At 50.4% G+C, this 27,978-nt stretch overlaps 2 protein-coding genes across 2 annotated transcripts; both read right to left on the bottom strand.

Moving 5' to 3' along the window:
- LOC144726713 (DEP domain-containing protein 1B-like) lies at positions 1-9,150 on the bottom strand. Its single transcript, XM_078605535.1, has 5 exons — positions 8,382-9,150; positions 7,699-7,871; positions 6,741-6,935; positions 6,015-6,167; positions 1-4,374 (listed from the first exon to the last, which is right to left on the bottom strand). The coding sequence occupies exons 1-5, from the start codon at positions 8,731-8,733 to the stop codon at positions 4,219-4,221; spliced, it is 1,029 nt and encodes a 342-aa protein (XP_078461661.1). The 5' UTR covers positions 8,734-9,150; the 3' UTR covers positions 1-4,218.
- On the bottom strand, positions 9,147-27,784 carry LOC144726712 (DEP domain-containing protein 1A-like). The gene is made up of 8 exons (XM_078605534.1): positions 26,851-27,784; positions 14,617-14,882; positions 12,512-12,712; positions 12,183-12,313; positions 11,517-11,564; positions 10,955-11,095; positions 10,090-10,314; positions 9,147-9,385 (listed from the first exon to the last, which is right to left on the bottom strand). The coding sequence occupies exons 1-8, from the start codon at positions 26,899-26,901 to the stop codon at positions 9,147-9,149; spliced, it is 1,302 nt and encodes a 433-aa protein (XP_078461660.1). The 5' UTR covers positions 26,902-27,784.
- Between the last annotated feature and the right edge of the window lie 194 nt (positions 27,785-27,978).

Here is a 27,978-nt window from a genome sequence, read left to right as displayed (position 1 = left end):
TAATAAAAACACGTGTAAGGCACTTTAATGGTTATTAATTTGACGATGATTGACAAGTGGCGATGACTGATGTGGACAATGACGCTAAACATTCATGATGCTTTGCACAACGATTACCAGGAAAACAATGACAATGATTACATCCATTAAGCTGATTATCGTAAGCTTGATAATTAGCATCACAGATAATTATCATGATCATAGCCGTGACTGTTATTATTGGGAACGGATCATGAAAATGATAACCATGATAGTGATTACCATGATTATTACATCACTGATCATTATCGATAGATTTCAATAATAACCGTGACGATTACCATTGCTGACAAAGATTACCATAACCATGATTATTCTACCATTATAGTTATGACAATATCCATCAATGACAATTACCACAAGCATTATTGATCATGACAATTACCACAGCCATTATTACCACAAATGACGACAGTCGTGATGATAATCATGCTGCCGTGGTGATGACCACGGCTCTTTTTTTCTTGACAGCGACGACGTCGAGGTCGTCGTGACGGCGTCTGAAACGGACTTCCAGACGAGGTCTGAACAGGTCCCTGCGGGGTGGGCTGGTAGGAACGAACAAATGAATGGCTATAATAAAATGAAATGGCGGGGGTACGATACGAAGGGAGAGTTTGAGGCCTAGTTCTAGGCTTTAGGCCTAGCTGTAGGCTTTAGGCCGCTGTGAGTTAATTTTGAATTTAAATGTTTTAATTAAAAACTATCTCAGGGAATTATAATGGAATGTTACACTTGTTTAGCCAGGAAAGCCTCACCGAGTCAAAAGGTTTTTGTAGGGTCCTGCCAAGTGTTTGCAGTAGGGGGCGATGTTGCTACACCTAATCGGACATCGGACGGACGGACGATATAAACTATTGTAGGCTGGTTCACTTCGTTCCTACCAGTAAAAGCCCTTTTTAAATCCTTTATATTAAGTTCGCTTGCTTGCTTACGACCGTGCAAATCTTTCGGTCGTTTTTTAACCCACTTCCCGTGATCCAATCGAGCTGACATTTTACACACAGACTCGTTGTGCGTGTCAATTAATGTTCGTGAATTTTTTTGTTCCAAAATGTTACACTTTTTAAGACAAAAATATATTTAATTACCAATTGCTTAATGGTGCAATGCAATCATCTGACCCATAGGTGGCAGCCATCTCAAGCCAGAGGACGAGAGGACCTCTAGCCGCCACGCATATAAAGGATTTATAGTGAAAAACGTTGTTTTTACGGGTTATACTTGTTGTCAATCCGCTGCTGGATGATGAAGACCTTTTCTACGCCACGTCAGCCATGGGGATCACTGGCCCACAACTTTGCCCATCTCTGCTCAAGCCGTGGGTTGTCGAATGCAGAGCGCATCGACACGGAGGCATTGAACTACAGCACCGCAGTGCTGTGCTCGACTCGCTCAAGGCAACACAAGCTTCTTCTCGTGAAGATAAACTCGTTATTCTCGTTTAAGACTTCGTCCGTTGTCCTTCCCGCGCACCTGCGATTAGCACGGTTGCCTACGTACGGTGCGAAAGAAGTTCATACACGTACTATGCTAATAATTACCATGTTTATAGAACGTATTTCGCACCGTACGTTGCCAATCGCGCAAATCGGAGGTTGCGGTTGAACGCCAAACAAACTAAACGCAAAAAGCAGTTCTACGGAAGAGAGTGTTCAATCTAGATTTGTTAAAAAGCTTAGAAAGTGCCGCGCAACAATCGACCGGTTGCTGCACCGCCCTCTGCTGCCCACCACTTTGGCCTGCAACCCGATAACGGATAACGAGCGGGATCGCTAGCCCTGCTCGGTTTCTCGGACGTGAACTTGACTCATTTACGCCGCTGCATCTCCTGACAATAATTCGATGATTAAATTGTCATTTTCGCCCATGGGCACGCGAGTCAATGACACACGTTGCCAACCGTGGAGTGTGTGGAAGAGACGATACGCGCAGAGGTCGCAAGAACGGTCGCACACCCCAATTCACAATCATCAGCCATGATCAGTCCACCGCTGGACGGAGGCCTCCCCCAAACCGTCACGGTCTCTCATTGTCCTGCAGAGTAACAAGGACAAAGACTCCCCCCCCCCCGTACGGCTTAACAGACTGTTGGGGCAAGTGCTGTTAGCGAGCACCTATGAAGGAAAGAAATGGCAAACGAGGGGGTGGGTGGCCAACACCACGCCCGACCACCTTTGTCTCCCTAGTGGCGATGTTTATACACCGCACCAGGTACCCATTCAGTCGAATCGACCTAGAGGACGCCCAGGACCGGTTCAGATAATCGTCACCTGGTGTTGGCCATGCAGCACGAATCGAACTCGGGTTGCCGGGTTCGAAGCGCAGCGCGCTAATCACTACGCCACCGCTCCCCACGGAGTAACAACCCCACCTAGCGCACCTGCACACGAGCGGATTTCACCGCTCCATCTCCGCGATGGGAAGTCGTTCAGGCGCGTTCCATCCTTTGGCTTCCGCTTGGTATTCTCAGCCACCAGGCCCGTCCACCCACCCCCAAAACACACACGTGGACTCTGTACGATCAGAAATAATTGCGCGTATCGTGAGCCAAGGGTGTATCGCTAACATGCCTACTCTATACACACGGTATATACTTGCATGTACAGCCTATACTCTATATGTCGCTAAAGTTCACAGTCTGCCGATAATTTGGGCAGTCATTACGACAGCCACTTCGGCAACGCACTGCTGGATTAAGGCCTCCCCCGTACGGCGTTCCGGTCTTGGCGATTGTTTGACCATACTTCACCACGCTGCTCAATGTTGGTGGAGGGGGGGGGGGACAGGGTATCACCAGGGCCGGTTCAAATATCATAAATGGCTGGCAGCAAACTCATAGTGCGGTGTGCAAACCAGTGTGACCGCTGATCCCCGACCCAGGTATAGCATGACAAATGGGGCCAGCAGCTCCCCCCCCCTCCACCCCAAAAACATTTTGGCAAGAGTGGCAAGACCACCGCTTGCCCTCGCGTGATCGTGTGTGTGTGTGTGCGTGCGTCTCATTCACTGCTCGTCAACAGTACTCCTTGCCCCCGACAGTCCGCACGGTCAGAGGGGCACGCATCTTCGTCTTTGTCGAGCGCAGCGCTGAAGATGAACGGACGGCACTCGAGGGCTCAACGCTTTATAACGCCGAAAACGACGCTGGGACACTGCAGCGACAGCCAGAACTGATAGAGAGGGTTTGAGAATCGACGAGGCCCCCCCCCCCCCCCTGGGTAAACAATTGTCTGCGTGTCTTGGTGTGTGGGACCCGCTCACCCACGACTCAGACACGAGAAGGCTTGGGGGGAGGGGGGAGGCGGGAGTGTGGGGGGAGGAATGGGGGTGGTACCGGGTGAGAAGACGGGTACAGGTTCCAAAAACCGAGCTGCAGGTCCCATGTCTCAAGTAGCAGAATTAGATACAAACACACTTCTAATATAAGTAACATATCCTAATATATGACAGGTGGAGGGAAGGCAAGGACAATTTCAGATCAGCACAGCTGTTCTTGCTTCCAAGGGAAGGGCTTGTATCTGGCTAAATCCCAAGTTTCTGAGTCACAGGTGCTTCAACTCAATTACAGATGCCAGGTCCTTGGTTCTGCAACCCAAATCTCAGGTCCTGAGTTTCAAATCCTAGGTTATAATTCCCAGCTCCCACATTTTGAATCCGAAAGCTCAGGTCCAAAATTCCAGATCTTCAATTCCAATTCTCACGTACCACATAATTCGTCTCAGGTTCTGAGTCACATGCTCCGGGTTCTAAGTCCTGAAACCGACATCTCGTGTCCTAGAACACAAGTTACCGAGTATCAAATCCCAGTTCCAAGTCCAGAATCCTATACAAATCTTAATTTCTCACCGAATATTCACTTGCAGACAAGAGCACATGGCTAGTAGCCACAGCCAAAAGTATTCTGAATGTGGAATGCTGGGCCTGGATATATTTCCCGGGTCGCCGACCCAGACAGACCGTGCCGAGATTAAACCCTGGTCCCAAGTTTCAGATCTTTGGTCCAAAGCTTCAGGCCCGATGTGCTGAAACCCAAGTCTCCATTCCCAGGTCCAGGATCACGGGTCCTATATCACAAGTTTTTAGCCCCAAGTCCTTTGTCTCAATTAAAAAAAAAAATCCCATGTCCTTTGATTGGTCCAAAGTCCCGTGTCACAGCTGCCAGGTTCCCAGCGGCACTCAGCAGCGGAGGGAGCTTTTGCGCTTGAATGGCTTGGTCATGGCGAGCAGCAGTAGCGGTGGTTTGATGCTCGGCCTAGTGCGAGCAGGGCCCTTGGCGGCGTCGCGGGGTCTCTGCGCGTCCAGCTGCTGGAGCCGAGGAGGGGAGGCGGGGTACTGCGGAGGAGGCAGAGGGGCACAGAGCAGGGGAAATGGGTGAGGGCGGAGATATATAGGCAAAGGCGAGGATCAAGATGGATTGAAACGTCGTGATTTTTTTTGTTTTATTTTTATAAATTTTTATTTCATTTTTTACCCACGTGACTTTACCGAAAGAACTAAGAGTATGAATCCTTGCAGTCACGAAAGCTTCAAATCTAGAATGGATTGAAGGGTGTGTATCAATCAATTCTCACTCCAGACTCAAATAATACGTGTGGAACTTTAACTTTACGAGGGAGCAAAAAAAAAAGCGGCGGAGAAAAATAAACAGGAGGCGATGCTTTTTGTTTTGCCATGGAATCGATTCACCTTTGCTGCCCCATAGTCAGGAACTCCCTTCCATCCGTCATCCGTGTTGTGTTTTCCAGCCCTTACACATCCTTCCTCCTTCCTTTGCCTACGACTTCCTCTTTCTCTATAGAAACTAAACGTGCCCCGGTAGTGGTTGGAAATGCGGTGACATTGAGACGATACATACATTCCCATTGTATTGCATTTACTAACACAGAGACCCAGAGACTCACAAAGAGGCCTCCATACTTAGGGATACCCAAGACACTGGCAGAATAATTTGTCTCCGATAGAGCGCCCTAAACACCAAAGCATCTTCAAGTGATTTAGATGTAATAATCCTTCTTGACACGGCTTCGGAATCAGTCCTCTTTATTTCCACTCCACAATACACTTTACTCACTCACTCTCCGTTGCTGGCAGACAACGGAGAGAGGACAGACTACGCACTAAGTCCCCACCGCGCACGTGGCACCCCGAGCCCCCATCCGCGCGTGACCCTGCTCTTGTCAGTTTCAGTCTGCTCCCGATCGTTCCCCTCCACTCGCTCTTAATACCTTCGTCACGTGGTTCCCCCAGCCAATCGTTCATGGACAGCTTCGACCATTCTCGATGGTTCCCTGTCAATCCCGGGACCACGCCCCTCATCTGGCTCCCCATTAGCTGGGGCCCCGAATGGCTAGGCCAATCACTCCTGATGACATGCCGTGATCACGCCTGGGCCATGGTCCCTATCTCAACCCTTATTGGCTACAAGCAGGACCGGCAAGCCAATCCCCACGTGAACCCTCTATGGCTGTTATTACATAGACATGACTTAAATCACTTCTCATTTTACAGGGCACAAGGTTGACTCGGCACCAGCCTGCAAGTGGGCATGTCTGCCAGTAGGCGGCGATGATTGTGATTTGTAATCCCCATTGAGTGGCTTGCGGGTAATTCTTTGAATATCGCCTAGTATGCCGGATGTCGTGGGTTCGATTCCGACCCCGACGCCTGTATATTTGGAGTTTGCATGCCTATATCCTCATGATCGCGTGGATTTTTCTCCGGGTCGTCGGGTTTTTCGCTCTACATTGAGAATCATCACGCGTTTAGAGTATTCGGCTGCTATAAATTTCCACGTGATAAGCCACTTTGTTGAGCTGTCACTTGTGGCCAGGTCGCTTCTGAAAATGAACCAAGTAGCTCCGTGGGCCTTACCTGGTAAAATAAAAAAGAGTGTTTTAGTTTAGTTTGGTACCATGCCCACGGATCATTGAGAATGAACTACAATGGCAAAGTGTGCCCCTCTCCGCGCTGACCTCCTGCGATCGCTTCCGTCTGTCGCGCGGAGACACGGATCCGTCGCTCGCGCTCCGCCGCGGATGCTCGCTCGAGCCCGTGATTGGTCGGACCGGTGAGGGGGCGTAGCTCCTCAGCCGGATCGGTGAGGGGGCGTGGTCTTCAAGGAGCTCCTGTGCGACGCGCAGGGGAAAGCAGAATTAAACTTCACGACAAAAACTTCGGGAGCTCGACAAGGCGAGAGCTAAGATGGTCAGATGGCTGCGTGCAACCGGGGTTTTGATTTGAGCAGTTGACGCGACCTGCAAGATTACACAGTGCAACACCGATGGGGGGGGCGGGTGGTGTAGTTCGATCAATGGACAGTTGGATGGACGGTCAGACAGATGGACAGGCAGACAGACGTACCACATTGATGCACACGAGTTGAGCTAGCACACCAACAAAGATAAATCAGACCAAAACAGTGAGACAGTAGGAAAAAAAAAACTAGATGGACAAATATATAAATATATCGGCAGACATTTGGGACAGATCTGGCCAACAGACATATACACAGACCGAAAGATGGACGAATGGATATACAGACATAAAAACTTACAAATGGAGGAACACACACACACACGGGTGGACAGACGCACAGACCGACCGGTAAAAGGACAGAGAGAGATGTACGATGCATACAAAGAAGCGGACACACGTGTACACCGACGGATGCACGATCGTGCGCACGGACGGACCCACACCTGCATGCGTGGGGGAGTGCGCTCGGCGCTACTCTCGCCGCGAGCGAGCCGGGCGAGCGGCTCGGGGATGCTGAACAGCACCTCGCCGTGGTTCTCCACCAGCAGCGTCAGCAGCCGGGCCGACACGAGGGCGTCGCCCTCCGCGCCCTCCCCGTCGCGCGCTCGCAGCACGCACGGTGCCAGCGACTCCACGATCTGCACCCCCCCCCCCCCCCCACATAACGCCCGAACAACGGCAGCGACAGCGGGAGAGGCAGCCGCAGCAGACACAAAAACAGCAGCGACATCAGTCCAGCGGCGACATCAGTCCAGCGGCGCTTTCGTTGTACCGTATTTGTACCACCACCTCCTTGCCCGCGTCGCAGCCTTTAGCGAGTTGGGGTGGGGGGGGGGGGGAGTTTCACAATCCGAGCGTTCAGCACCAAGGCCACGTGACCGGGCGGGATTTAAGGTAAGTGGCCCAGCTAGGCCGACACAGACGCAGCCCAAGGTTTGTCGATCCACTGTCAGGTCGCGGAGGGATGTTTTTTTCTCCCCAACTGTGGTGAAAGCGGGGAGCGTAGATGATGGAGCAGAGTACAGTACAACACCGTATTTTGCAGCAATGTTCGCTAACCCACCCCCCCCCACCCCCCCCCACCTGCTGACAGTGAGCGAGCAAGTGTGAGATGTGCAGGCACAGGTGAGCAAGTGCAGTCAGCGGGAACAGCTTCATCGGGGGCAGGTTAATCGGTGCAAAGGTGAGCAAGCATGGGGGAGTGCACAAGCAAATCAGTGTGAGCGGGTGCATGTGTGTGTGAAAGCGCGCAGGCGAGTGAGCGAGTGAGCGAGCGCAAGCGTGGGAACGAGTATGTGCGTGAGCGAGCGATGAGTGAGCAAGCGTATGCGTGTGTGTGCGTAGTGTGTGCGTGCGCGTGTGTGTGCGTGTGTGCGTGTGTGCGTGCGTGAGCGAGCGTACGTGCGCCCGTGTGCCCCGCGTCGCGTGCAGCGGAGGGAGCCGGCCGTTGGCGATGGCTCGTGCCGCCATGCGCGCCACCAGCTGCAGGCGGCGCCGGCTCGGGGGCGGCAGCAACAAGCAGCAGACGCGCAGCGCCGCCACGCACGCGGCCTCGCGACCCGCTCCCTCTGGGCCTGGGGGACGGGTATGGCAGGGGGGGGGGGGGAGCAGGGTCACAGGTCAAAAAGGTTATTTCTATTTACTATTTTTATTTTATTAGGTTAGGCCCACTGAGCTGCATAGCTCTTTTTCAGAAGTGACCTGGCCACAAATAATAGCTCAACGAAGTGGCTTATCCAGTGCAATTTAGAGCAGCCAAATACTATAAAACATATGTTGATTCTAAATGTGGAAGGAAACACCGGACGACCAGGAGAAAAATCCACGGGACCATGGAGAGAGAATCGTGCAAACTCCAAATATCAGGGTCGGGATCAAACCCACGACCTAGGATTAGGAACGTTAGCAAGGGCTGAATTCTTCACAAGGCGGCCGAGAGCCCTCCCTCCCCTATGTCTACTCAAACGTAAACGACGACAAGCCAGCGGAGGGATTGGCGGTTCAGCGATCAGGGGCAGGGGGTGCGCGACTGCACGGACGGTGGGTGGGGGAGAGAAGAAGCCAGCAACATCGGCGTAACTCACTCGGCACCAGGGTGGGGCCGCTCGCCGCCGACTGGACTCCGAGGTACGACGGCGTGGGGCTCGGCGTGGGGCTAAGCGTCGCTCCGAGGTCGCCGGCGCTGGCGCCGAGCGCCGATCCGCCGCGCCGCCCCCAACCGGCGTCAGCCCGCGCCGCGCCGTGAACATCGGCACAGCTGGCGGCGCGGCGCCGCCCGGCCTGCATGCGCCGCTCGCACGCCGACAGCGACGCCACTCGCGGGCGCGGCTCCGCGGAGGAGCGCCGCTCGGGGGGCGGGCTCCGCGACGTGCCCCCCGCAACGCCGCCGAAGCCGCCATCCCACCACGGGTCGCCCGCGTGCTCGGGGAAGCACATGTGCCAGGACCGTGGGCGCTGTAATGTCCCCCACTCCTGCACATCCTCATCCAACCGCTCCGGATCCCCTGCCTCCCCGAGCTGCTGCTGGTGCTGCTGATGCTGCTGCCGGTGGTACTGTGGGTACTGTTGGTACTGCTGATGCTGATGCTGCTGATGATGATGATATTGCTCCTGCTGCTGGTAATGATGATACTGCTGCAGCTGCTGATGCTGCTGCTGCTGTTGCTGCTGATGCTGCTGATGCTGTTGCTGCTGCTGCTGATGCTGCTGATGCTGTTGCTGCTGCTGCTGATGCTGCTGATGCTGTTGCTGCTGCTGCTGATGCTGCAGCCGCTTCAGGAGGAAACTCTCGGCGCGTCCGACTGGACGTACCCAGGTAGGGAGTTCGGCGGACCCCCGCGGCCGCCAGGCTATCGAGCGAGAAGCAGCGCTGAGCCGGCCCCCAGGAGCTCACGCCGCCGTCGCCATCGTCCACCACCTCCTCCTCCTCCAGCACGGCCAGTGCGTGGTGGCTGCGCCCGCGGTGGAGGGGGAGCGGCGCGGGGCGGGGGGCGGGCCGCACAAGACGTGGGGGGTCGCCCGCCGCCGCCCGCGTGACGCTGTCGTGCCGCTTGACCCGCACGGGGGCGGCGCGACGGAAGGGCGCGGCCTGCGTACGAGATGGCCGGCGGGGGTTGTGACGGTTAGTCAGCTGAACTGGTAGTAGGCTTTCGCGACCGATATTATATCCATTATAAAAGGTTTTATTTATATTTACGCGATCTAACCCCAAACAAAAACTTTATTATGGGTAGCGGCGGTTCAATTGCAGTGGGAGATCACCCCCCGTCCTTGAACCCCTGCTTTTTCATAACCACCCAACACCTCCAAGTATAATTGCTTAAGCACTTTTGGACTGGTGTCAGAATCACCATCTTAATTATCTTTCCCTGGAGGAATCCGATGGGGTACAAAGACTCGTTTTTATGGGTCATTAGCATTTACATAACATGGTGCCACCGTTACATGATGAGCAACAGGTCGCACGTGGTGGGGTAAAATTAGGTTAACTCCTAGCTCTTCCGAGACATCTGTCCAGGGTGCAAGAGTAGGCTAAGATACCCTCTTAACAGGCCGCTCTCCAGAGTGCCCTCTGGTGGAGGCCCTTCTGTAGGTACATGCACGCACGTTCGTACGCTCAACTTCTTTCGCAGCGTGCGTAGCCAACGGCGCTAAACGGAGGTGGCGAGCAGGGCCGTGCGCACGTTACGTCACCGCTTCCGCACCTCGACACGACGTGGGCTGCGGGCCACTGGGGCATGGCGCGCTCTGCCACCCTCTCCGCGCGAGTTAACATGACGCGGTCCCCCTTACCGGCACGGCGTTGCTCGCGTCGCCCGCGGACGTGAAGCTCAGCAGGAGGTTCTCGGCCGAGGCCCAGGGCAGGTGAGCGGGGGCGAGGGTCGGGGTGGGGGTCCGCCGGAGGGGGGGCGGGGGGTGGCGGGGCCCAGCGCTGGTCCCGCCGCGCCAGCGGCTCGGTAGGCCGGCGCTCCCGGTGCACGGGCGGGGGCTCCTCCTCCAGGACGTAGCCCGTGAGGACTGCGGCGCAAGCGGCGAGGGCGAGTGAGGTGGGTGGGGTGGGTGCGGTGGGTGGGTGGGGAGTAGGTCACCGAGTGAGTGCAAGGATGAATGGGTGAGTCATTGGGTGAATCGTTGAGCAAGCAGATAGGTGGAGGAGTCAGTGAGTGGGTGGGTAGATAGGAAAGTTTATGGGTAGGTGATTTGAGTGGGTCATTCAATGAGTGGGTGGATGGATGGGTGTGTGAGTGGATGAGTTGATGAGCAAGTCAATAGGTGGATGAATGAGTGGGTGGGTAGACAGGTAAGTGAGCATGTGAGCGACTGAGTGGGACAATGAACGAGTAGATAGATTGCAGAGTGGATCAGTGAGGGAATCGGTGGCTGCGTGAGCAAGTGGGTCGGTTGGTGGGTGGTGGGAGTACGTCAGCATGTTAGCGGGTAATTGCATAGAAGAATGGGAGTGATTGAGTGAATGAGTGAGTGGGTAAATGGGTGAAGAGGTTGGTGGGTGACTGTGCAGGTGAGTATGTTGTTGAGAGGCGAGGGAGCAGGTTTGTGGATGTGTAGCCGAGTGGGTGGGTTAGTGAAGCGATGAGTGACTGAGTGGTTGGGTGCCTGAGTGAGTGGTTCAGGGTAGGTGAGCAAGTGGGATAGGCACCGAGCACGCTGACGAAGAGGCGGTAGAGCGGGAAAGTGAGGAGCGGATCGGCGAGCGAGCAGAAGTGCTGCGACACGGAGCCGAACACATCCCTCTCGAAGCCCGGATACGATTCCGAGCGACCCGCCTCGCTGCCCGGCCCTGCGGGACACAACGGGGGGGTCACAAGGTCACACGGTGTCGCAGGGGCCAGGCGTGTAATGGACGGCAGAAAGACCAGGCAAAAAGGAGGGAGTTTAGTACAATAGGAGGACAGTTTTTTAGGCACTTGTGATATAGTTATGGTTAATGCTACAGCATTAACTGTGGAAATCGAATGTAGTGACCGAAATCTGGACCCGACTGATCACTACTTCCCCAAGTGGGCAAATGGGATGGAAACCTCCAATCACACTAAAAGGCACGGTCACATGACGACCAGAAGTTCTGTACTCTGGTAGCCCGATCGCCACGGCGACCGAAGTGGTGCTGGTGGCGATGGCGGCAGCTACAACGGTGGTGGTGAAGATGACATCGAAGGTGACGGTGGTTGCACAGTGATGTGTCTGCCACGTGCACTCACAGTTGGCCAGGCACTTCATGGCGGTGAGGACCCAGTGCGGCAGGTCGTCTGTGGAGGTGGGAAGGAAACAGGGGATCGAGACCAGAAAATCAGAAGCAAAAAAAAAGTTTCAAGAAACTTACATCTGCACTCTGAGGGCAATGGACATGGAAGCAAGGGCATAGGGAGAGGGAGGCGGGGGGCAGAAGGCAATGAGAGCAGGGAGCTGGCAACACAACTGTACATAATGCACGGTCAGCCGTGGGAGTGACTCGATGTACGAGCTCACTGCCGGATGAAGCTCAAAAGGCGTTTTGAGTGAAAAGCTGTGGATGTGTCGATGTTGAACTCAGCCGGGAGAAGTCTCAAGCAGAGGTCGCAAACGGGTTTTGATTCCTTACCCGTACCCGTACCCGGCCGCACCAGGGTCGCAAACGGGTACCCGTACCCGGCTGGGTACGGGTAGCCGGGTATCGGGTAGGGTACGGGTATCGGGTACCCGATTGCGACCTCTGGTCTCAAGCCACCGGTGAGGAGGAGCCGTGTTGGTCAGAATTTGATCAAGGGGCGAGGGCGCAGGGGTCAAGGGTGGTGGAAGTGAGGGAGTGGAGGGTGAGGGCACAGGGGGTTAGGGCTCAGGGGGTGAGGGCACAGAGGGGTGAGGTCGCAGGAGGTGTTATGCAGCACCGGTGTCGTCCTGCAGGGTGACGAGGCCGCGTCTCCCCGCGGCCTGCACGTTGCGCACGATGTGCGTGGGGTCGACGCTCGCGGGGTCCAAGAGCCCGGCGAGCGACGGCAGAGACAGCGCCTCGCACAACCTGCACACGCAAAGACAACGGTCCCCCGTATAGCCTTCAACAGACTGATCATCATCAGTGGTGTTGACTGGGAGCTGACAAACGAGCTCAAGTTGCCGGGTTCGCAACGCAGCGCGCTAACCGCTGCGCCACCGCTCCCCACATGCGTGCACGCGCGCACACACACACAGAAAACCCGACTCAAAGAATCGCACGTACAGCGCAAGCGCGACGTTGCGCCACTCGTCGGGGTTAAAGGTCGCCTTGGCACGAGCCGGTGAGGCCGCCGCCGACCACAGCGAAGGCGGAGCGTCGGCCTTGAGGCCGAGGCGTCTCCTGGCCGCGGAGCCCGAGTTCCTCTCGGAGAGCGGCTGCCGGGAGCCGCCGGACATCGACTTGGCGGGAGAGGCCACCGGGAACCTGCGGGGAATTATGGCGGGATTGAGACGTGGCCTCGTTAGAAGAACACCGCTTTTGGTAACAAGGACAAACATCGCCCATATAGCCTTGATAGGCTGTTGGGGACAAATACAGTTCGTGTCGAGCACTGCACCCAGGCAAATTTGTTTCCCCTGTTTGAACACCAGGTGCTCATTTAAGGGTGAGTAATCGAGGGGAGGTCCAGGACCGGTTCTGACATCACTCGCCACCGATGTTGGCAGTGGCCGGGCGTCGAACTGGGGTAGGCCGTGTATTGTCGCGCAGTACGGTGACCCACGACTACACGACCACTCCCCGCACACGTGCACTCTCTCGCACACTCAAATACATTTTTGTTGTTATTGTGAAAGCAGCACACGAATCCTGAATGCCATCACGAACTGAATGCAACAATGCCACATTCCTCTCAGTGCGGACTAGCAATAATGATAATGTCAAAACTGAATACCCCACGCCCCCCCCCCGGGAGTAAACTCGCATTCTTGGGCATCTGCCTCGCCGTCCCTCTCGGTGGACTTTCCTAATCGTCGTGTCGCAGACACCGAGTTGGTATCCACGTACTATTTTTTTATTTTACCAGGTAAGGCGCCACCGAGCTATGCAGCTCTTTTTTCAAAAGCCACCTGGCCATCCTCAAATGATAGCTCAACGAAGTGGTTCATGACGTGGCCGAGACCGCGGATTTCAATCCGGATTCCGGTAGCTCGCGATTAAAGAGCCGGGTTCTAAAGTGCGGTGATGCAATGGTCTCGGCCTCGCCACCAATGGCCATACGCCAAAAATAAAAACACACCAATCTTAAAAAAAAAAAAAATTTGCATTTCGTTTGGTAAAATTCCAGCCCTGGGAATAAAAACAATATATACCGGTTGCAATTTTTCTCCGCGGCAGGCTGTTTGGGAAAGTGCGGCACACGTAGCGTGCAAAAGAGGTGACCTGAAGCGAGCTCGGAGGGAGTTCCATTGTCCATCTCGGGGGTAGAGTGGGGGAATGGTCGTGCACTGCCCTGCGAGCCTTCCCAACAGACGGTTCGATTGCGCAAGAGAAATACATTGAAAAGGGACCAAAGCAGACTTTGGTGGGGGGGGAGGGGGGGGGGCGACCAACCACCTGCGCTCCCTACCGCACCACGCTACGAGCATGTGCTCAAACCACACGCGCTGATGGCGCACAAAAGAGACCCCTTTATACGTATGTTGAACTTCTTTCGCACCGTACGTAGCCAGCCGTGCTAGTCGTTTGGCTACGTACTCAACGGCGACGGTGATTGGCCCTTTTGTATTGTGCGATCGATTGGGGTGTTTTTTTGAAGGGGGAGAGTGGAGGGAGGCAAAGGGGGCACTTTCTCCAAACTGCTATTTGAGTCAGAAACTAATTTTTGTTCAGTGGGGCAAATGCCGTGACCCCATTCAGGGAACGAAAGCCAAGTGGTGTGGACACACCTAAAGGTGGCCCAAACTGTCCGCAAATCAACGTACAAGTCAGTAAAGAAAATATTTTGACTTTGTTCATGAATTTCTAAACGTTTGCAGAATTGTTCTCATGAAGACAGTTTTTGTTTAACACTAAGCACATTCATCAGTGGATGGGGGGGGTGTGGTGGTGAAATGTCTGACACCGTTGTCATCACACTGCGCTCGGAATCTTGGCTAACTATTCCATTCCCTGGTCACGGCTAAAACATCAGCGACACGCGATATCTGAACCGGTCCTGGAGACGCCCAGGGGTAGCACCGCTATCAAAGCCAGCCCCACAGTCACATCGCAGCCTGCGGGCGACGGCTCTCATTTCAACGTTTTTTTTTCATTAAAGCTGGACTGCCATGAGCCACTTACGCCCGAGTCAACGGTAAATGATTTCAAAGCCGGTTGCCCAGCCGCACCTGTAGAGCTTGGAGTCGTCGCGCACCGCCTCCGTGCCCCAGCGGCCCTTCACGTCCTCCATGACGTGGTTCTTGAGGAACTTCCCGAGCAGCTGCAGGGTCTGCTCGCGCGTCACCGTGGGGCCGAAGTTACGGTTGTCGCGCAGCAGCGCGTGCAGCCAGTCGGCCGCCTCGGCGGACGTGAAGCAGCGGTCGTGCGAGCGCAGGTGCAGGCGGTGGCGGCGCACGGGCATCCCCGCTCGGAAGAGACGCGTCACCTCGCCCCACTGCACACGGTCGCGGGGAGGGCGGTACACGCACGCACGCATCAATACGCCGCCGCCCGGAACACCACTTCCAGTATACACCTTGCTATGACACACCATCGCCCTGTGAATAACCTCTGCCTTTGGCTGCTGGAGCCTCTGGTGTTTACACTGCATCTTAAGAATCATAAGCATGGCCTTGTGTAGCGTGGGCAACCTGCAGCGCGCCCACAGTTCCTGAACACGCCGTAAACGGTCGCATTTATTTTCTTTGTTTCCTCAAATATAATTATTACGGAAGTTACATTTAGGGCAATGGGAACAAACAAGACAGAAGAAATAAACTAAAAAAAAGACGAAGCAACACAAACGAGATGGCAATAATGAAACGATCCGTAACCTCCGTCATCGCGACAATCAAACAAATCGCCTCGCAGATACGCCTGCACATTTGCATTTCTTCGAGGCTTTAGCGGGACGGAGGGTGCTAAGGCTGGGAGTGGGCTGAATGGGGAGGGTCTGTGTTGAGAGCCAAAGTTTGTATTTGCAAGCAAAAGCCACCCTTGGGCCTGTGGGTTCTGGGTGCACATTCACCACGGTGGCGAGGAATTTCAGGCCGATGATGAATAGAGTATTCTCCTTTTAGTGAAAACATCGTCCCGCTTAAATGGCGCAAAAGGCGGATATGCCCCCAGCTTGCTGCCATGAAAGAGTATGTAAAGTGGTGTATTTTTGTTCATTTTGCTGCTGGTTAAAGTTGGAATTACATAAACTGCCGCCTGTATTTTCCATGAAATACGAACATATTTTGTTTGCTGCGCAGTTCCAACTCTACATCGTGTGTTGCAACGTTTACGTGTCGGCCTCCGTTTCAGTTGCATTGCATTCCTTGCGAGAATAGAAAGATAAGAAATTGGAGAAGAGGAAGACCAAGAAAGTTTAGTAAAGACTCGATCAACAGTGATTTACAGGTCATTTAAATGTCTCAGCTGACTGAAGACCACAAAATTGTGGCTAAGCTCAGTTTAACACGTAGGCTTTCGCGACCAATATCATCCATAATATAGGTGTTTTGGGTTGATGAAGCTAGTTGTAATTACTGGTGAAACGTCCTACTCAGATTGTAAATGTTGTGGATTTGCTCTGAAACACACCGGTGTGCTGTACTCGTAACGAATTGGCATGTTCCGTTTACGTGACAAACCTCACTGTCTGTCGGGTGGTGGCGGGTTTAACGACACATTGATATTTACGCGATCTAACCCAAAAAACCTGTATTATGTGTGGCTAAGCTTTAAGATAGAACCTTATCTTCTCTCCGTTTGCCTTAACTTAATGCCATTTGCTCAGATTTACTTAACAGCTACTGCTGGGTAACTATTTGTACGCCAAATAAAAAAACTGGTCATCAGCAAACATTTTTCAGATGTAATTCTCCCAAGGTCCCACCGATGGTGTGTAAAGTGCAGTATCCAACTCGTATTATCCACCGTCTCTCTCACCTCTCCACGTAGGTGCTATGAAGAAGCAAGGCCCTTGCCCAAAATGTCACCTATTACATTGCTTTAGTTTTAAGGCCAGAGTGTTGTGGGCGATAGTGTTGCAATTGTTGATGTTAACTGTGCGCCACTGCCAATGCAGCAGCAGCAGCATCGCCAACATAATTTTTTTGCAATTCATTTTTGGGTGGAATTCGTTTGGAGGGCGGCTCCACTAGCCGCGGGCGCTAAGAATCGAAATTGAACCGATGAACCGTCACACCGCTAACGTCCGTCTACTGACGTGGCCCAACGTATCGATTTGTGCGGGTGGTAGCGGGGACCACGCCGCCAGTGCTCGAGGGGATCTTGGCTCCGGGTTCGGCACCTGAATATTCAAAACCACAGCGGTGACCACGACCGTGGCAATGTGAACGGGAATTCATTCCACTCCGTGTTTATGCATTGGGTCGCCAACAACAGAGCACGTTAAATTATTAACGGAGCAACGCGTGGAGTTTGGATTGCGATGGATTCATTAATTAAAATCATTGAAGGAAGTTTAACACTCAAATCTCCACACAGATGGCATCATCAATCAATCAATAGCTAGACTCTCAACTCCTGGCCAACTTGTATACGAATCGATTATTGACATTGTTGCTCAATTATAAATGCAAAATGTTACTCCGAAGATAATGGAACGAATCAGACAGATTAAATGATACATAGATGAACCTTTGCTATCACCACAGCACTTGTACCAGGCTAGGTGCACTTTAAGACCATGTGAAGTGACAAAGGACTTGCTGGCACGAGATCAAGGCACATATCTACGTGTTATGGGTCAACAGGCTGAGCGTGCCACACGATACATAGCTGGTGCCAACTCCGACATTGACCATTGACACAATGTCAATGTGTGCGTACAAGACAAATACTTTCTTATGAGAATCAAACTTTTTCATTAAACCACAATGATGGGTGGTGGGTTGGTTAATCATTACATTCCTACCTGTAGCCACACACATCCACCTTGTTTATTTGGCATTTCCATGCCCTACCTAGAGCCGGTGGTATGTTTTTTTTACAATTTGTTCTCAAGATGTTCTTGTGGGTTTCATTACAAAACTTGTATTTTTTTGGCAAAGCGCACAAAGTCATCGTATACCCCCCCCAGGGGTGTTCTCCTGATCGGCATGGCCCTCATCCAGACAGCGGTCGAGGGCTAAGGAAGGGCGCGTACAGTTTTGACTGTTGAAACTTCTTCGCGGGGCGCTGTGCGTGACGACCGACGAGTCAATAAAAGAAGGGAACCATCTTGAGAACAAACCGCACACGTGGACACGTTGACACAGCACAAGCCACCTGCACAACCACCAAAGGTGCCCCCCTCGACTCCGATGCCCGCCCACGCTTCCCTCCCCACCTCCCCCCCCCATTGCCGGCATCTCAAGATGAAGGATGGTTTAACAGCGCACAAAGGATCCCTCCCCCTGGTTTTAAGGAGCTGATAGGGCCCTCATTGCTATGCCTGGGAAATGTTACGGCTGGCTGTCCGTGTGAGGGCACTTCACAGGTTTTTCACAAAGGCTGGGGAAAAAAAAGTAAAACACACGACACACAGCTCAGCAGCACTACAAACTCACAGCACAGTTCACCGCCACCACTGCAACTCACGACACAGCTCAGCTCAGATCCGTACGGTTTTAGGGTAATATTGCATATTTTTGCATATGCCTGTTGTACACATGCCACTTTGCACGGTCGATCCCGCTTGTAATTATATTTTCAGGAATATCTCAATTATGTTACATATCTCACAATATCGCATACCCCGATATACCCTAAGTTATTTGCACATAAGGACATAGCCCAGGATGCTATCCGTTGTAACATGGAGGCTGCCCTAAATCGACTGGCTCACTAGCTCGTTTATAATTAGGCCATATGGTGCATTGGGGACTGAGGGCTGTTAAATTCCCGTGCTCCACTGTCCAGGCACTAAGTGGATTGTTACATCGCATGGCCACGAGAAATGGTGGCAGCGTGGGGAGGCTTTCATGCATCAGTGGATTGATCATAACCGATGATTATTATGAATGTCTTAAAAGCAAGTGTACAAAAACGCAATGGGTAGTGCTTCAGAATATTTATTTTATCAGAATCTTTACTTATCCTAGAGAAATCCGATGAGCTATGAAGCTACTTTTCACAAATGTCCAGTAGGGGCAAGTCAGAAAGTTACAACAACAATATAAAAAAACGAAAGGAGTGCAAATCATAGAAAAGGTAAGCAAATCACTAATAAATAAATAAAACTGGTAAAGTATACAAGTTCAAATTCCATAAGTAACCCAATTGGCAAGCTTGGGCAAGGCAGCAAAACAACAGAAAAAACTGTCCCAGACTACACCAAGGCAACAACACACAGTCCCTCAACACAATTGCACATTGAAATGTAACTGTCGATACATGGGTAAGGATGAAAGTTACAAATCACATTTTGCAAATGCGCTTATTTCCATTGGCGGTCCGCGACCCAGCGGTGGAAATTCCACATTCCCATGGTAGAGACCAGTCCACCTCAAGCAAGACCGCTGTTGAATCCTCACAAAGCGGTACTCGTTTTTAATCGACTCTGGAGATATGATGATGGGCCCAAATCTTGACTTAAAGCTTTCGTGACTGCAGGAATTCATATTTTTTTGGTCTTTCGGTAAAGTCACGTAGACCCTATCTACGTTCAAAGAACCTATCTTCGTGACTTTACGAAAAGACCAAAATAATATGATGGGCCCAGTCGACCCCTGACTGGAATTTAACCCCCATGACCTTTCTTGCTTTGAGTCAGGCGCCCGTGCGGAAATGTGTGTGGGGGTGGTGCGGCCATAAACGTGCAATGTCTGACCGCCTTTGTCTCCCCGGTAACTAGTGTTCATGCCCAGCGGTTTAACAATTCACTTCCGCTGTGGTTTGGTGAATTGCCGTGATTAGGTGATTAGGGTTTACAATCCAACTTAAAGAGTCAAAATATTTGCCGCTGTGTTTCATGTGGCGGCAAATCTACCGGCGTCAATTCGATGCAACATATACGAACTGAAACACATGATTACTCACGTTATTCAGTGTATCGTGAGCTTAAGCATCGATGTTAATCAACAAGCCGACACGTTCTTACCCACCAATGCGAGACAATAGGAGGGATGGCGCTGTACTTAGCGCACTGCACGATGGAACCGGCAATCTGGGTTTAATTCATGGCTTTGGTGAACATCATGAGTGGTGAGTGCCACCTGAACTCGTTCCGAGCCTTCCCTCCCTTCACGAAACCGCACTGAGCCAGACTTGTCTGGTGAGCTATCGTACAATAATTTCCATGATCGACACGATGTGGGGAGACCTTGATCCAGCAGTGGCTTGACAAAGGGGGCTGCAATTACAAAATAAACAATCGCACAATCACACCAGATCAGCCACACTATTTAACAGACAGTACCTGCAAAATAAAATATGTCGTTGACCATTACTGTCTGAAAAGAAACAGGACTTTGTAATAAACCAAAAAAATGGATCAAAATGTTTTGCAATTAATCTTGAGAGGCCTCATCTCGCGTGTACAATCCTGAGCCAGTGGTGGGAATTCTACATTTCCATTCCAGGGAGAATTAATCTATAGAAAAACACCGTTTGATTTCCCACAGTGGTACCCATTTTAATGACCCCAGAAGAATGAAGGGATGATGGGGCCTAGACTAACTATAGTTTATGCACCCACGTGAAAAATACAAATAATAAACAATCTCAATTCATATCATAATCATCATCAGCCATGACCAACCCAAAAACCGTCTCCATCTCTCGCGGTTGTGCAGTGTAGCAATCCGCAGAGCTTATCTTTTAGCTCCATCTCCCTGGCAGATGTCCTCTTGGTGCCATGAGCTTCCTCTTTAGCTGGCATAATCCCCCCACAGAGCCACCACGCAATCCAGCGGCGGGACGTGACCCAGCCCAATTACGTTTATTAACGCACGAAGTACTACTGTGTAAGGGGCCGTCCATAAATGACGTCACGCGATTTTTGACACCCCCCCCCCTCGTCACACGGCGTCACAACAAGTCAGACCCCCCCCCCCCTCAAATATGACGTCACAAAGCTCTGCCCCCCCCCCCTAGAAAAAACATGCTTCAAATCGCTTTAAACTATTGTCATGCTTTAAACTATTGTCATTGTCGTGCGTATTTCATGTGGCGCTGCACTCTGATGTTGTAGGAGAAAACATGTATTAAAAAAAGTATATTTAATTAAGTAGAACGTGTTGTCTATATTTATTTAAAGTTGCGCATTTTGATGTGACGTCACATTTCTCAACCCCCCCCCCTTGCAGGAAATGTCTGACCCCCCCCCCCCCACCAGGTGCGTGACGTCATTTATGGACGGCCCCTAATCATGTAACGTGAGCGGTGGGCGTTTGCCATGAATTCACTGCAGGCTCGCCGGTTGGCACCCGGCAATCCTGGGTTGGCTGGCAGAGAGACCACCGTTGGAATGTCACCCTTGAGGATCACGATCTCACCATCTCACCATCTCACCATCTCTCCCACAGCAGAGAGATAACAAGACAACGATCCCACCCCCCTTATGGGAAAAGTGCTATATTCTTAGGTTTTTCCGGTAAAATCACGTAGGTGAAAAATTATAATTAAAAAAAGTAAAATAAAAAATAAAATACAAATCACGACGTTTCGGAGGCAACACAAGCTTCCGTCTTCAGGTGGAACCGACACAGCACGATACAGCAATCGTGCTGTGACGGTTCCACCTGAAGACTGAAGCTTGTGTTGCCTCCGAAACGTCGTGATTTTTATTTTATTTTTTATTTTAGTTGTATTAATTTTAATTTAATTTTTTACCTACGTGACTTTACCGAAAAAACCTAAGAATATGAATCATTGCGGTCACGAAAGCTTCAAATCTAGAATTAGGGGCAAGTGCTGTTGGGGGGCAGCTATCAAGGCCGGAATGCCCGGCATGATTGTGCAGACACACACACGGATGGAAAGATTTACTCAGAAAACACCTTACAAATCATGCATGCTAATCACTATCCACATCCGAGCTGTTATATAAGCTATGCCCTGTGCTATATATAGTTATGAAACCATACCACTTAAAAAAAACTCATTAGCGTTGTTCTTGAGAATACAAGTTACACAATAAATAAGGACATAATATTTAAGTAATACGAAGAAGATACGACGACCGCTTGTTTATTTTCTAGGTGGATATGATTTTTAATGTGTGTTTTTATAAATAACAGCAAATAATTATTTGATTAACTAAGAACTACTAAATAAACATTAATGTGGCTAATTGGCTTAAGCGTTTAAAGCACTGTGTTCAAATCCGGCTTTCAAAAGCCGTGAGTTTATGATCACAGCCCGGTCACCAATCATTGACAATTAAACATTTCGCGTAAATGTTTAAAATTAATTTGACCAATGCCCAGCCCTGCGAATTAAAAAGAATGGTTTACTGCCACCCGTAGAACGTTTCTGTGCAGCAGAGAACGTGGGGCAAAGTGTGCCCTTGAGTGTGTGGCTAAAAAGAGGTCTCTTCAAGTGACCTTTGAAGGAGTTCTGTGAAATTAGTTTCTGCGGGACCGTTCTCTAACGTGGGACCAATGCACCGCTCTGCAAGGGTTCCGAATATGGACGTGGTCATCTCTCATGGCACCGATAGATAGGACGACTGCAAAAACAATCAAAGAAGTAATATTTAAAAATACTCAGAACTACACGACTCCAGAAAGTGGCCCCGAAGTTTGCCATAACGTAAGGAGCCATGGTGATTTACAGCCAACGTCAGTTGAGCGTGGACAATTAGACCCAAGCCGAAACATAATATATAAAAAGATAGCTTAAAAATATATATTATTTTTAATGATAGAATATAGTATTGTCATCAGTATGACATACGTATACCATGTATGCAGTCGATACGACATTGAGAAGTGGGTTAAAATTGAGTCACAAGATTTGAGGATACGACAACAGACAGAGCGAGTTAAATAAAAGCGTGTAAAAAAGGGAAACGTTCTACCCATAAAAAAACATTATACATAAAGGGGCAAGGTTATTTTTTACACATAAACATCAAGGTGTTTATGAAACTATGTACTTTATGTATGCCGAACTTCTTTCACACCGTACGTCAGCCAGCCACGTTAATCGGATGTGCGGGAAAACAGTTGTGCCGATTACTGATGTGTGGCTCCGAACGGTGGAGAATGATCAAATCCGATTAACAAAACACGGCATCTGCACAGATGAGCTGGCTGATAAAAATCCTGGGAGTGTGTCTGGACTAGAGTCCAAAGAGAACGATCAGAACAAAGTGATGACACTGAACAGAGAGAAGTTCCAATATGGACAACCCAGGTGGTTTAGACGCGTGTCTAGAATGGATCCGGAGAGAATACCGCACGTGGCGTTACGCACACACACAACCACCACATGGAACGTGAAATAAGATGCTTTGGATTGTGAAGAATGATCTTGAAAGGAAGGGGGGCCACAAGTCAATGTAGCCGTGACGCCGGTACGAGAACCTCCGATTAGCACGGTTGGTGTGACAGAAGTTCAACATACATAAATACGAGCCGGGGACAGGCGGGACAGATCTAATCTGGCTTTCATTGTGTATCAAGAAGTTGGAAAAGGAAATAAATAAGATCTGTTTCAAGACCAAAATTTCATATTTAGGCCCGTCAACTTATGAGCCTTCGGAGCCTATATGTTTTCCAGCAAAAGGAACCACCACGACCAGAGAGAGGAAGGTGTGGAAAGATTCGGCCTCATCGCTAGCTGCCATGTGTGGCAATTCATGTATGGGAGCGGATATGTCTACGCAGTGGAACCGATAACCAATTGCAACTTCACTGAGTCTCATCAGCAGATTGTAGCCCTTTAAACAAATGCTGCTGGGTTGCCTGGTGTATTGGATGCAAATTTAGTTTAATCACCTGTACTTACAAAAGCTCTCTGCTCATGAGAAACACAGCTATTTGGCCAATTTGTTTAATGTTTAACTTCTTAATGGGATACTCTAGAATAATGTGAATTCCATTTTTATTTAATCTTATACATGCACAAGCCTATGAACGCATTGCCCGGAATGTGCCCAATCTTGCCAAATCTCAGAAGCTAAGAAGAGTTGAGCCTGGATTGTGCATGGATAATGCAACCACCATTAAATAAAACAGGTTGTCATCGGCTGCTGAGGGACGATGTTGTGGACACCTGAGGGCAGTGAAGCAAAACCCATTGTTGGATTGTACTTCTATGCTTCCTTATCTATGCTCCCTGCCTTCACCAACCCACATAGCCCAGAAATCCAGGAGTGGATTGACAAAATACATTGTACATCTACATTAGGGATGAGTTGTGGCTTTCAACATTCCGATATACGACGGTTATTTTCAGATATTATTTAGATTTCCGAATCATTTACATTATTTAAAAATTTTAATGAGTCTTCATGCTCAAAAAAGTGAGATCACCCAATTGTCACGCGACACAACTTCAAGCGGATATGGTGTCCCACAAAGTGACATCGCTTCCCGTGGTGCACGTTTTCATAACAATCCGAAACAAATTGTTTTCTTTTCATCTGAAATTTCATATCTTGGCCCTATTTTCAGATTTTTCATATTCATCTGAAAATCCCTAGTCTTGTACGTATGCACGCGCACATTACCCACAGCATTGATGTAACTTAATTCCACACGAATAGGTCGTATTAGACGACCTTAGAGTTGAAAGAGACCACCTGAAACATTTACAGCAGCAGATTTGCCAACTGTACATTTAAACAATGCATACCAATCACACTGCCAAGAACATTCAAAGCTATGTCAAAAGCACACAGCCCTTCGTGCATTATGCAACAAACCATCAGAAGCTCATGAAGAACTGGATTGTGGTCCTTTGTCTTAGGTCACAGTCAAAATTAACTTGAGTAAATGTGACCGTAGGTTGATTTCATTCTCATTAGGGCTAACCAGTACAGTAGCATCACCAATGCTCACCGCTCCAAAATCTGCTTCTTGGAACCAATATTTGTGGATTCCCCACTTTCACACGATGGGGTCCATTAGCTTGCCTAGATGGCAAGTATAATCTAATCCGTAAAGGATGAGAAAAAAAATCACAATTCATGGTTTTCCAGCCTGCACTTTTTCTTTTACGATGGGATTTAGTCAACATTGACACTGCTAACCATTAAAACACTGCCCACATTGTAAGCCCTTCAGCCTTGCTCTGATCCTGATGATGGTGGCATGGACATACGGGTGTAAAGTCAACATATCTCCTCCTCCCCTCCCATGGAGTGTGAACCCCAGGTCTGCTTTAACTCCCAATTCCTTACTCCTGGCTTTGTGAACCAACTCTTCAATGTAGTCCAACGCTTAGTCTCATTCCACAAAGCTGGGCAAACTTTCCCCGAGTAGCCTGTAACAGACTGTTGGGGCAAGTGGCGTTAGTGAACACCCATTTTTAAGGATGACTAGGCAATCGATGGGGTGTGTAACCAGTTACATATAGAACGTTGGGCAAACATTGCATGTTTACTGGGTGGTATGGTCAGCAAACACAGTTTTTATCCGGCAGCTGATTGGCAAGGGGCTGTTGTATAATAATCACTGTTAATGTTGTGGAGTATAAGGACATAGAGACATATTCGCAGATACCCGGGGACTGATTACAGGCTGAATAAACACGGAGGTCAAGGACCAGGATGCTTCAGATATCACTGGCCACTCATTGGTAACCGTGGCCAAAAATTGAACTTAGGTCGCCCGGTTCACTGCGCCACTGCTGCACACACCACATGTACATATGCACGTATGCGTATGCACATAGTACACATGAATTATTCAACAAAATCAGCCTCAATGAACCAAATCTTAGGTGACGCGTGGGTGAAACCTGCATGGTTAGCACTTGAATGGGAGGCTGGCTGGAAATTCCACGTGTTGTATGTTTAGCCTTTAAGATAGCTAGCAAATAGGATCAATTGCAGTACAGTACAACAATGGATCGTTGGATCTATCTGTGTGGAGCTTTGAATGTTAGCCTCTTTGTATACATGGGAGGTTTTCTAAAAAGACCCTGGTTTCCTCACACATAAAAGCGAAATGGAATTGACCAAACATTCCCTTGCAGTAGAAGCCCCCCCCCCCGAAGAAAATAATCTTAAGCTTTTCCTCAAAAAATGTAAGGATACAGGGGTTATGAAACTATAACCAAGGGAAGGGCAGATTAAACCATGCTATGTGCAGAATGTACAACATATTTCAGTACTGACAGATGTAAGAACAATGTAAAAAATCTGGAATATCAGCCAAAACAAGTTTCGCGAACACATTTAAACAATATGGACAAGTCCGCTCACTGGGACAGAAAAAAGTGGTTACACCACGCACTCAATCCATCTCAATTGTGCTCATAATTCACACATCGCAACACGAGGAATACACAATGTTTTAGGCTGAGCCAACCTAGCAGAGGGCCATGCCCAGCTTGATTAAAGCAAATGCCACGAATTGCTGCACATTCTAGACGCCGACACACGTACAGGTCAAACAGCAGCACGCGTGCATGAAATGACCCCGGTAGCAACCACGTGCGTTCGAAGGGGACATTAATCCAGGAGATGGAGCAACGAAATCACGTGCGAGATCATGGGCCATGGATGGGTAAGGGCTTGGTGAGACCGTGGATTGATCATGGCTGATGATTATGATGATGATGACAACATAACCGGATCAGACATCTCTCGCCACTGATGTGTGTAAACAATATTCTTACATCACAATATTCTTACATCTTCTTGGTTCTATAAATAAAACATAATAATATTTTATTATGTTTTATTTTTATTATTTTATTATTTCCCTTCTACGTGACTTTACCGAAAGAACCAAGAAGATGAATCCCTGTAGTCACGAAAGCTTTAAATCGAAATTTAATATTCTTACACATTCGCAGAAAATAAAGACAAAGCTCCCCCTCTCCTCCTCGTGTTGCCTTTACAGGATTGTCGGAGCAAGTGATGTTAGCGAGCACCTATTATTAAAGCTGCTATGGCGTACACGAGTGGCCAGGACCACTCCAGGCCGTCTTTGTCTCTCTCCTAAGACAGTACACACTCGCACACAGTCTGTAGTCTCTGTACGGATTGTTGAGGCTTTAATGGGTGCTCGCAAACCACACAAAACCACGCGATTAAAGACCCCCCCCCACCCACGTGGAGCTGAAGGCCGGCAACCACACACGAGGGGGCTAGGGGGGGCAACCAGCACCACGCCCGGCCGCCTTTGTCTCCCTAGCGGCGACGTTTACACAGCGCACAAGGTACTAATTTGAGGCCGAGTCGACCTAGGGGTGGCCCAGCACCTGCTGTAACAATCGTCTTAGTAGACACAGGACACAAAGTCGCTACTCACCAGCTTGGTCGCCCTGTAGGGTCCAGGCGAGATGAGCCTCTGGTCTTGCATGGCAGTTCAGCGTGCGGAGATTATTGAGGCCGGCACGAGATCAAATCTCCTTCACCACCACCAACAACAACCACCACCACGTGTCTTGCCACAACCACCACCACCAACAACACCACTACCAACAACCACCATCAACAACACCACCACCATCACAGGCATCAACCCATCCGCTTCTCGCGAACGAGGCGACGGCAAACAATGGACCCCCCCCTGCTGTCCCCCAGCTTAACGAACCCAAGACAGCCAATAGGACCAAGCCGAGATGTAAATAAGATTTAAATAGGATCAGTGAAGGGTTCGTGCCGGTCGTTGTATAGACCCACAAACAGCGACTGATCCACCTATCCCCTATAGCCTTTAGTGGGGCGGCCAGCAACTACGTCACGGCCGCCTTTGTCTCCCTACCGTGGCGATGTTTAACTACAACAACCACAACAACAACTACAACAACAATCGCCGTTCGCCAGCAAGTGGCGGTGACGTCAACCGCGGCGCTGGTGCCAGGCTACGTGCACGGCCCAAGCACGTGGGGTAGCAGGCACACACACTCTGCGTCCTGGTCTCATCCCCTCCCACACAACCACCACCGACAACAACCACCAACACCAACAACCAACAACAACCACACCAACAACTACACCACCAACAACAACCACACCACCACCAAAACCGCACCACCACCACACCACCAACAACTACACCACCACCACCTACACCACCAACCACACCACCAACTACACCACACCACCACCACCTACACCACACCACCAACAACAACAACCACACCACCACCACCACACCACTACCAACAACCACACCACCACCAACTACACCACACCACCACCAACAACCACACCACCACCACCACCACCAACCACGCCACCACCAACCACACCACACCACCACCAACCACACCACCACCACTAACTACACCGCACCACCACCACGCAAGTGTCTGCCCTGCATGCCTCCCCCCCACCCCCGTGTTTGAATGAGGCGAGGTGGCCCACGCAGCCAATCACAGCCGGGCGACTGACTGAGCGCACACGTCACCGGGGTCCATTTAAAGAGGAGCGG

The sequence above is a fragment of the Lampetra planeri genome, chromosome 24 (assembly GCF_965212315.1).
Source record: "Lampetra planeri chromosome 24, kcLamPlan1.2.h2, whole genome shotgun sequence".
In the NCBI taxonomy this organism is placed as follows: Eukaryota; Metazoa; Chordata; class Hyperoartia; order Petromyzontiformes; family Petromyzontidae; genus Lampetra; species Lampetra planeri.
Note: the sequence above shows the minus strand (reverse complement) of the source record. Positions and strands in the feature narration are given on the sequence as shown.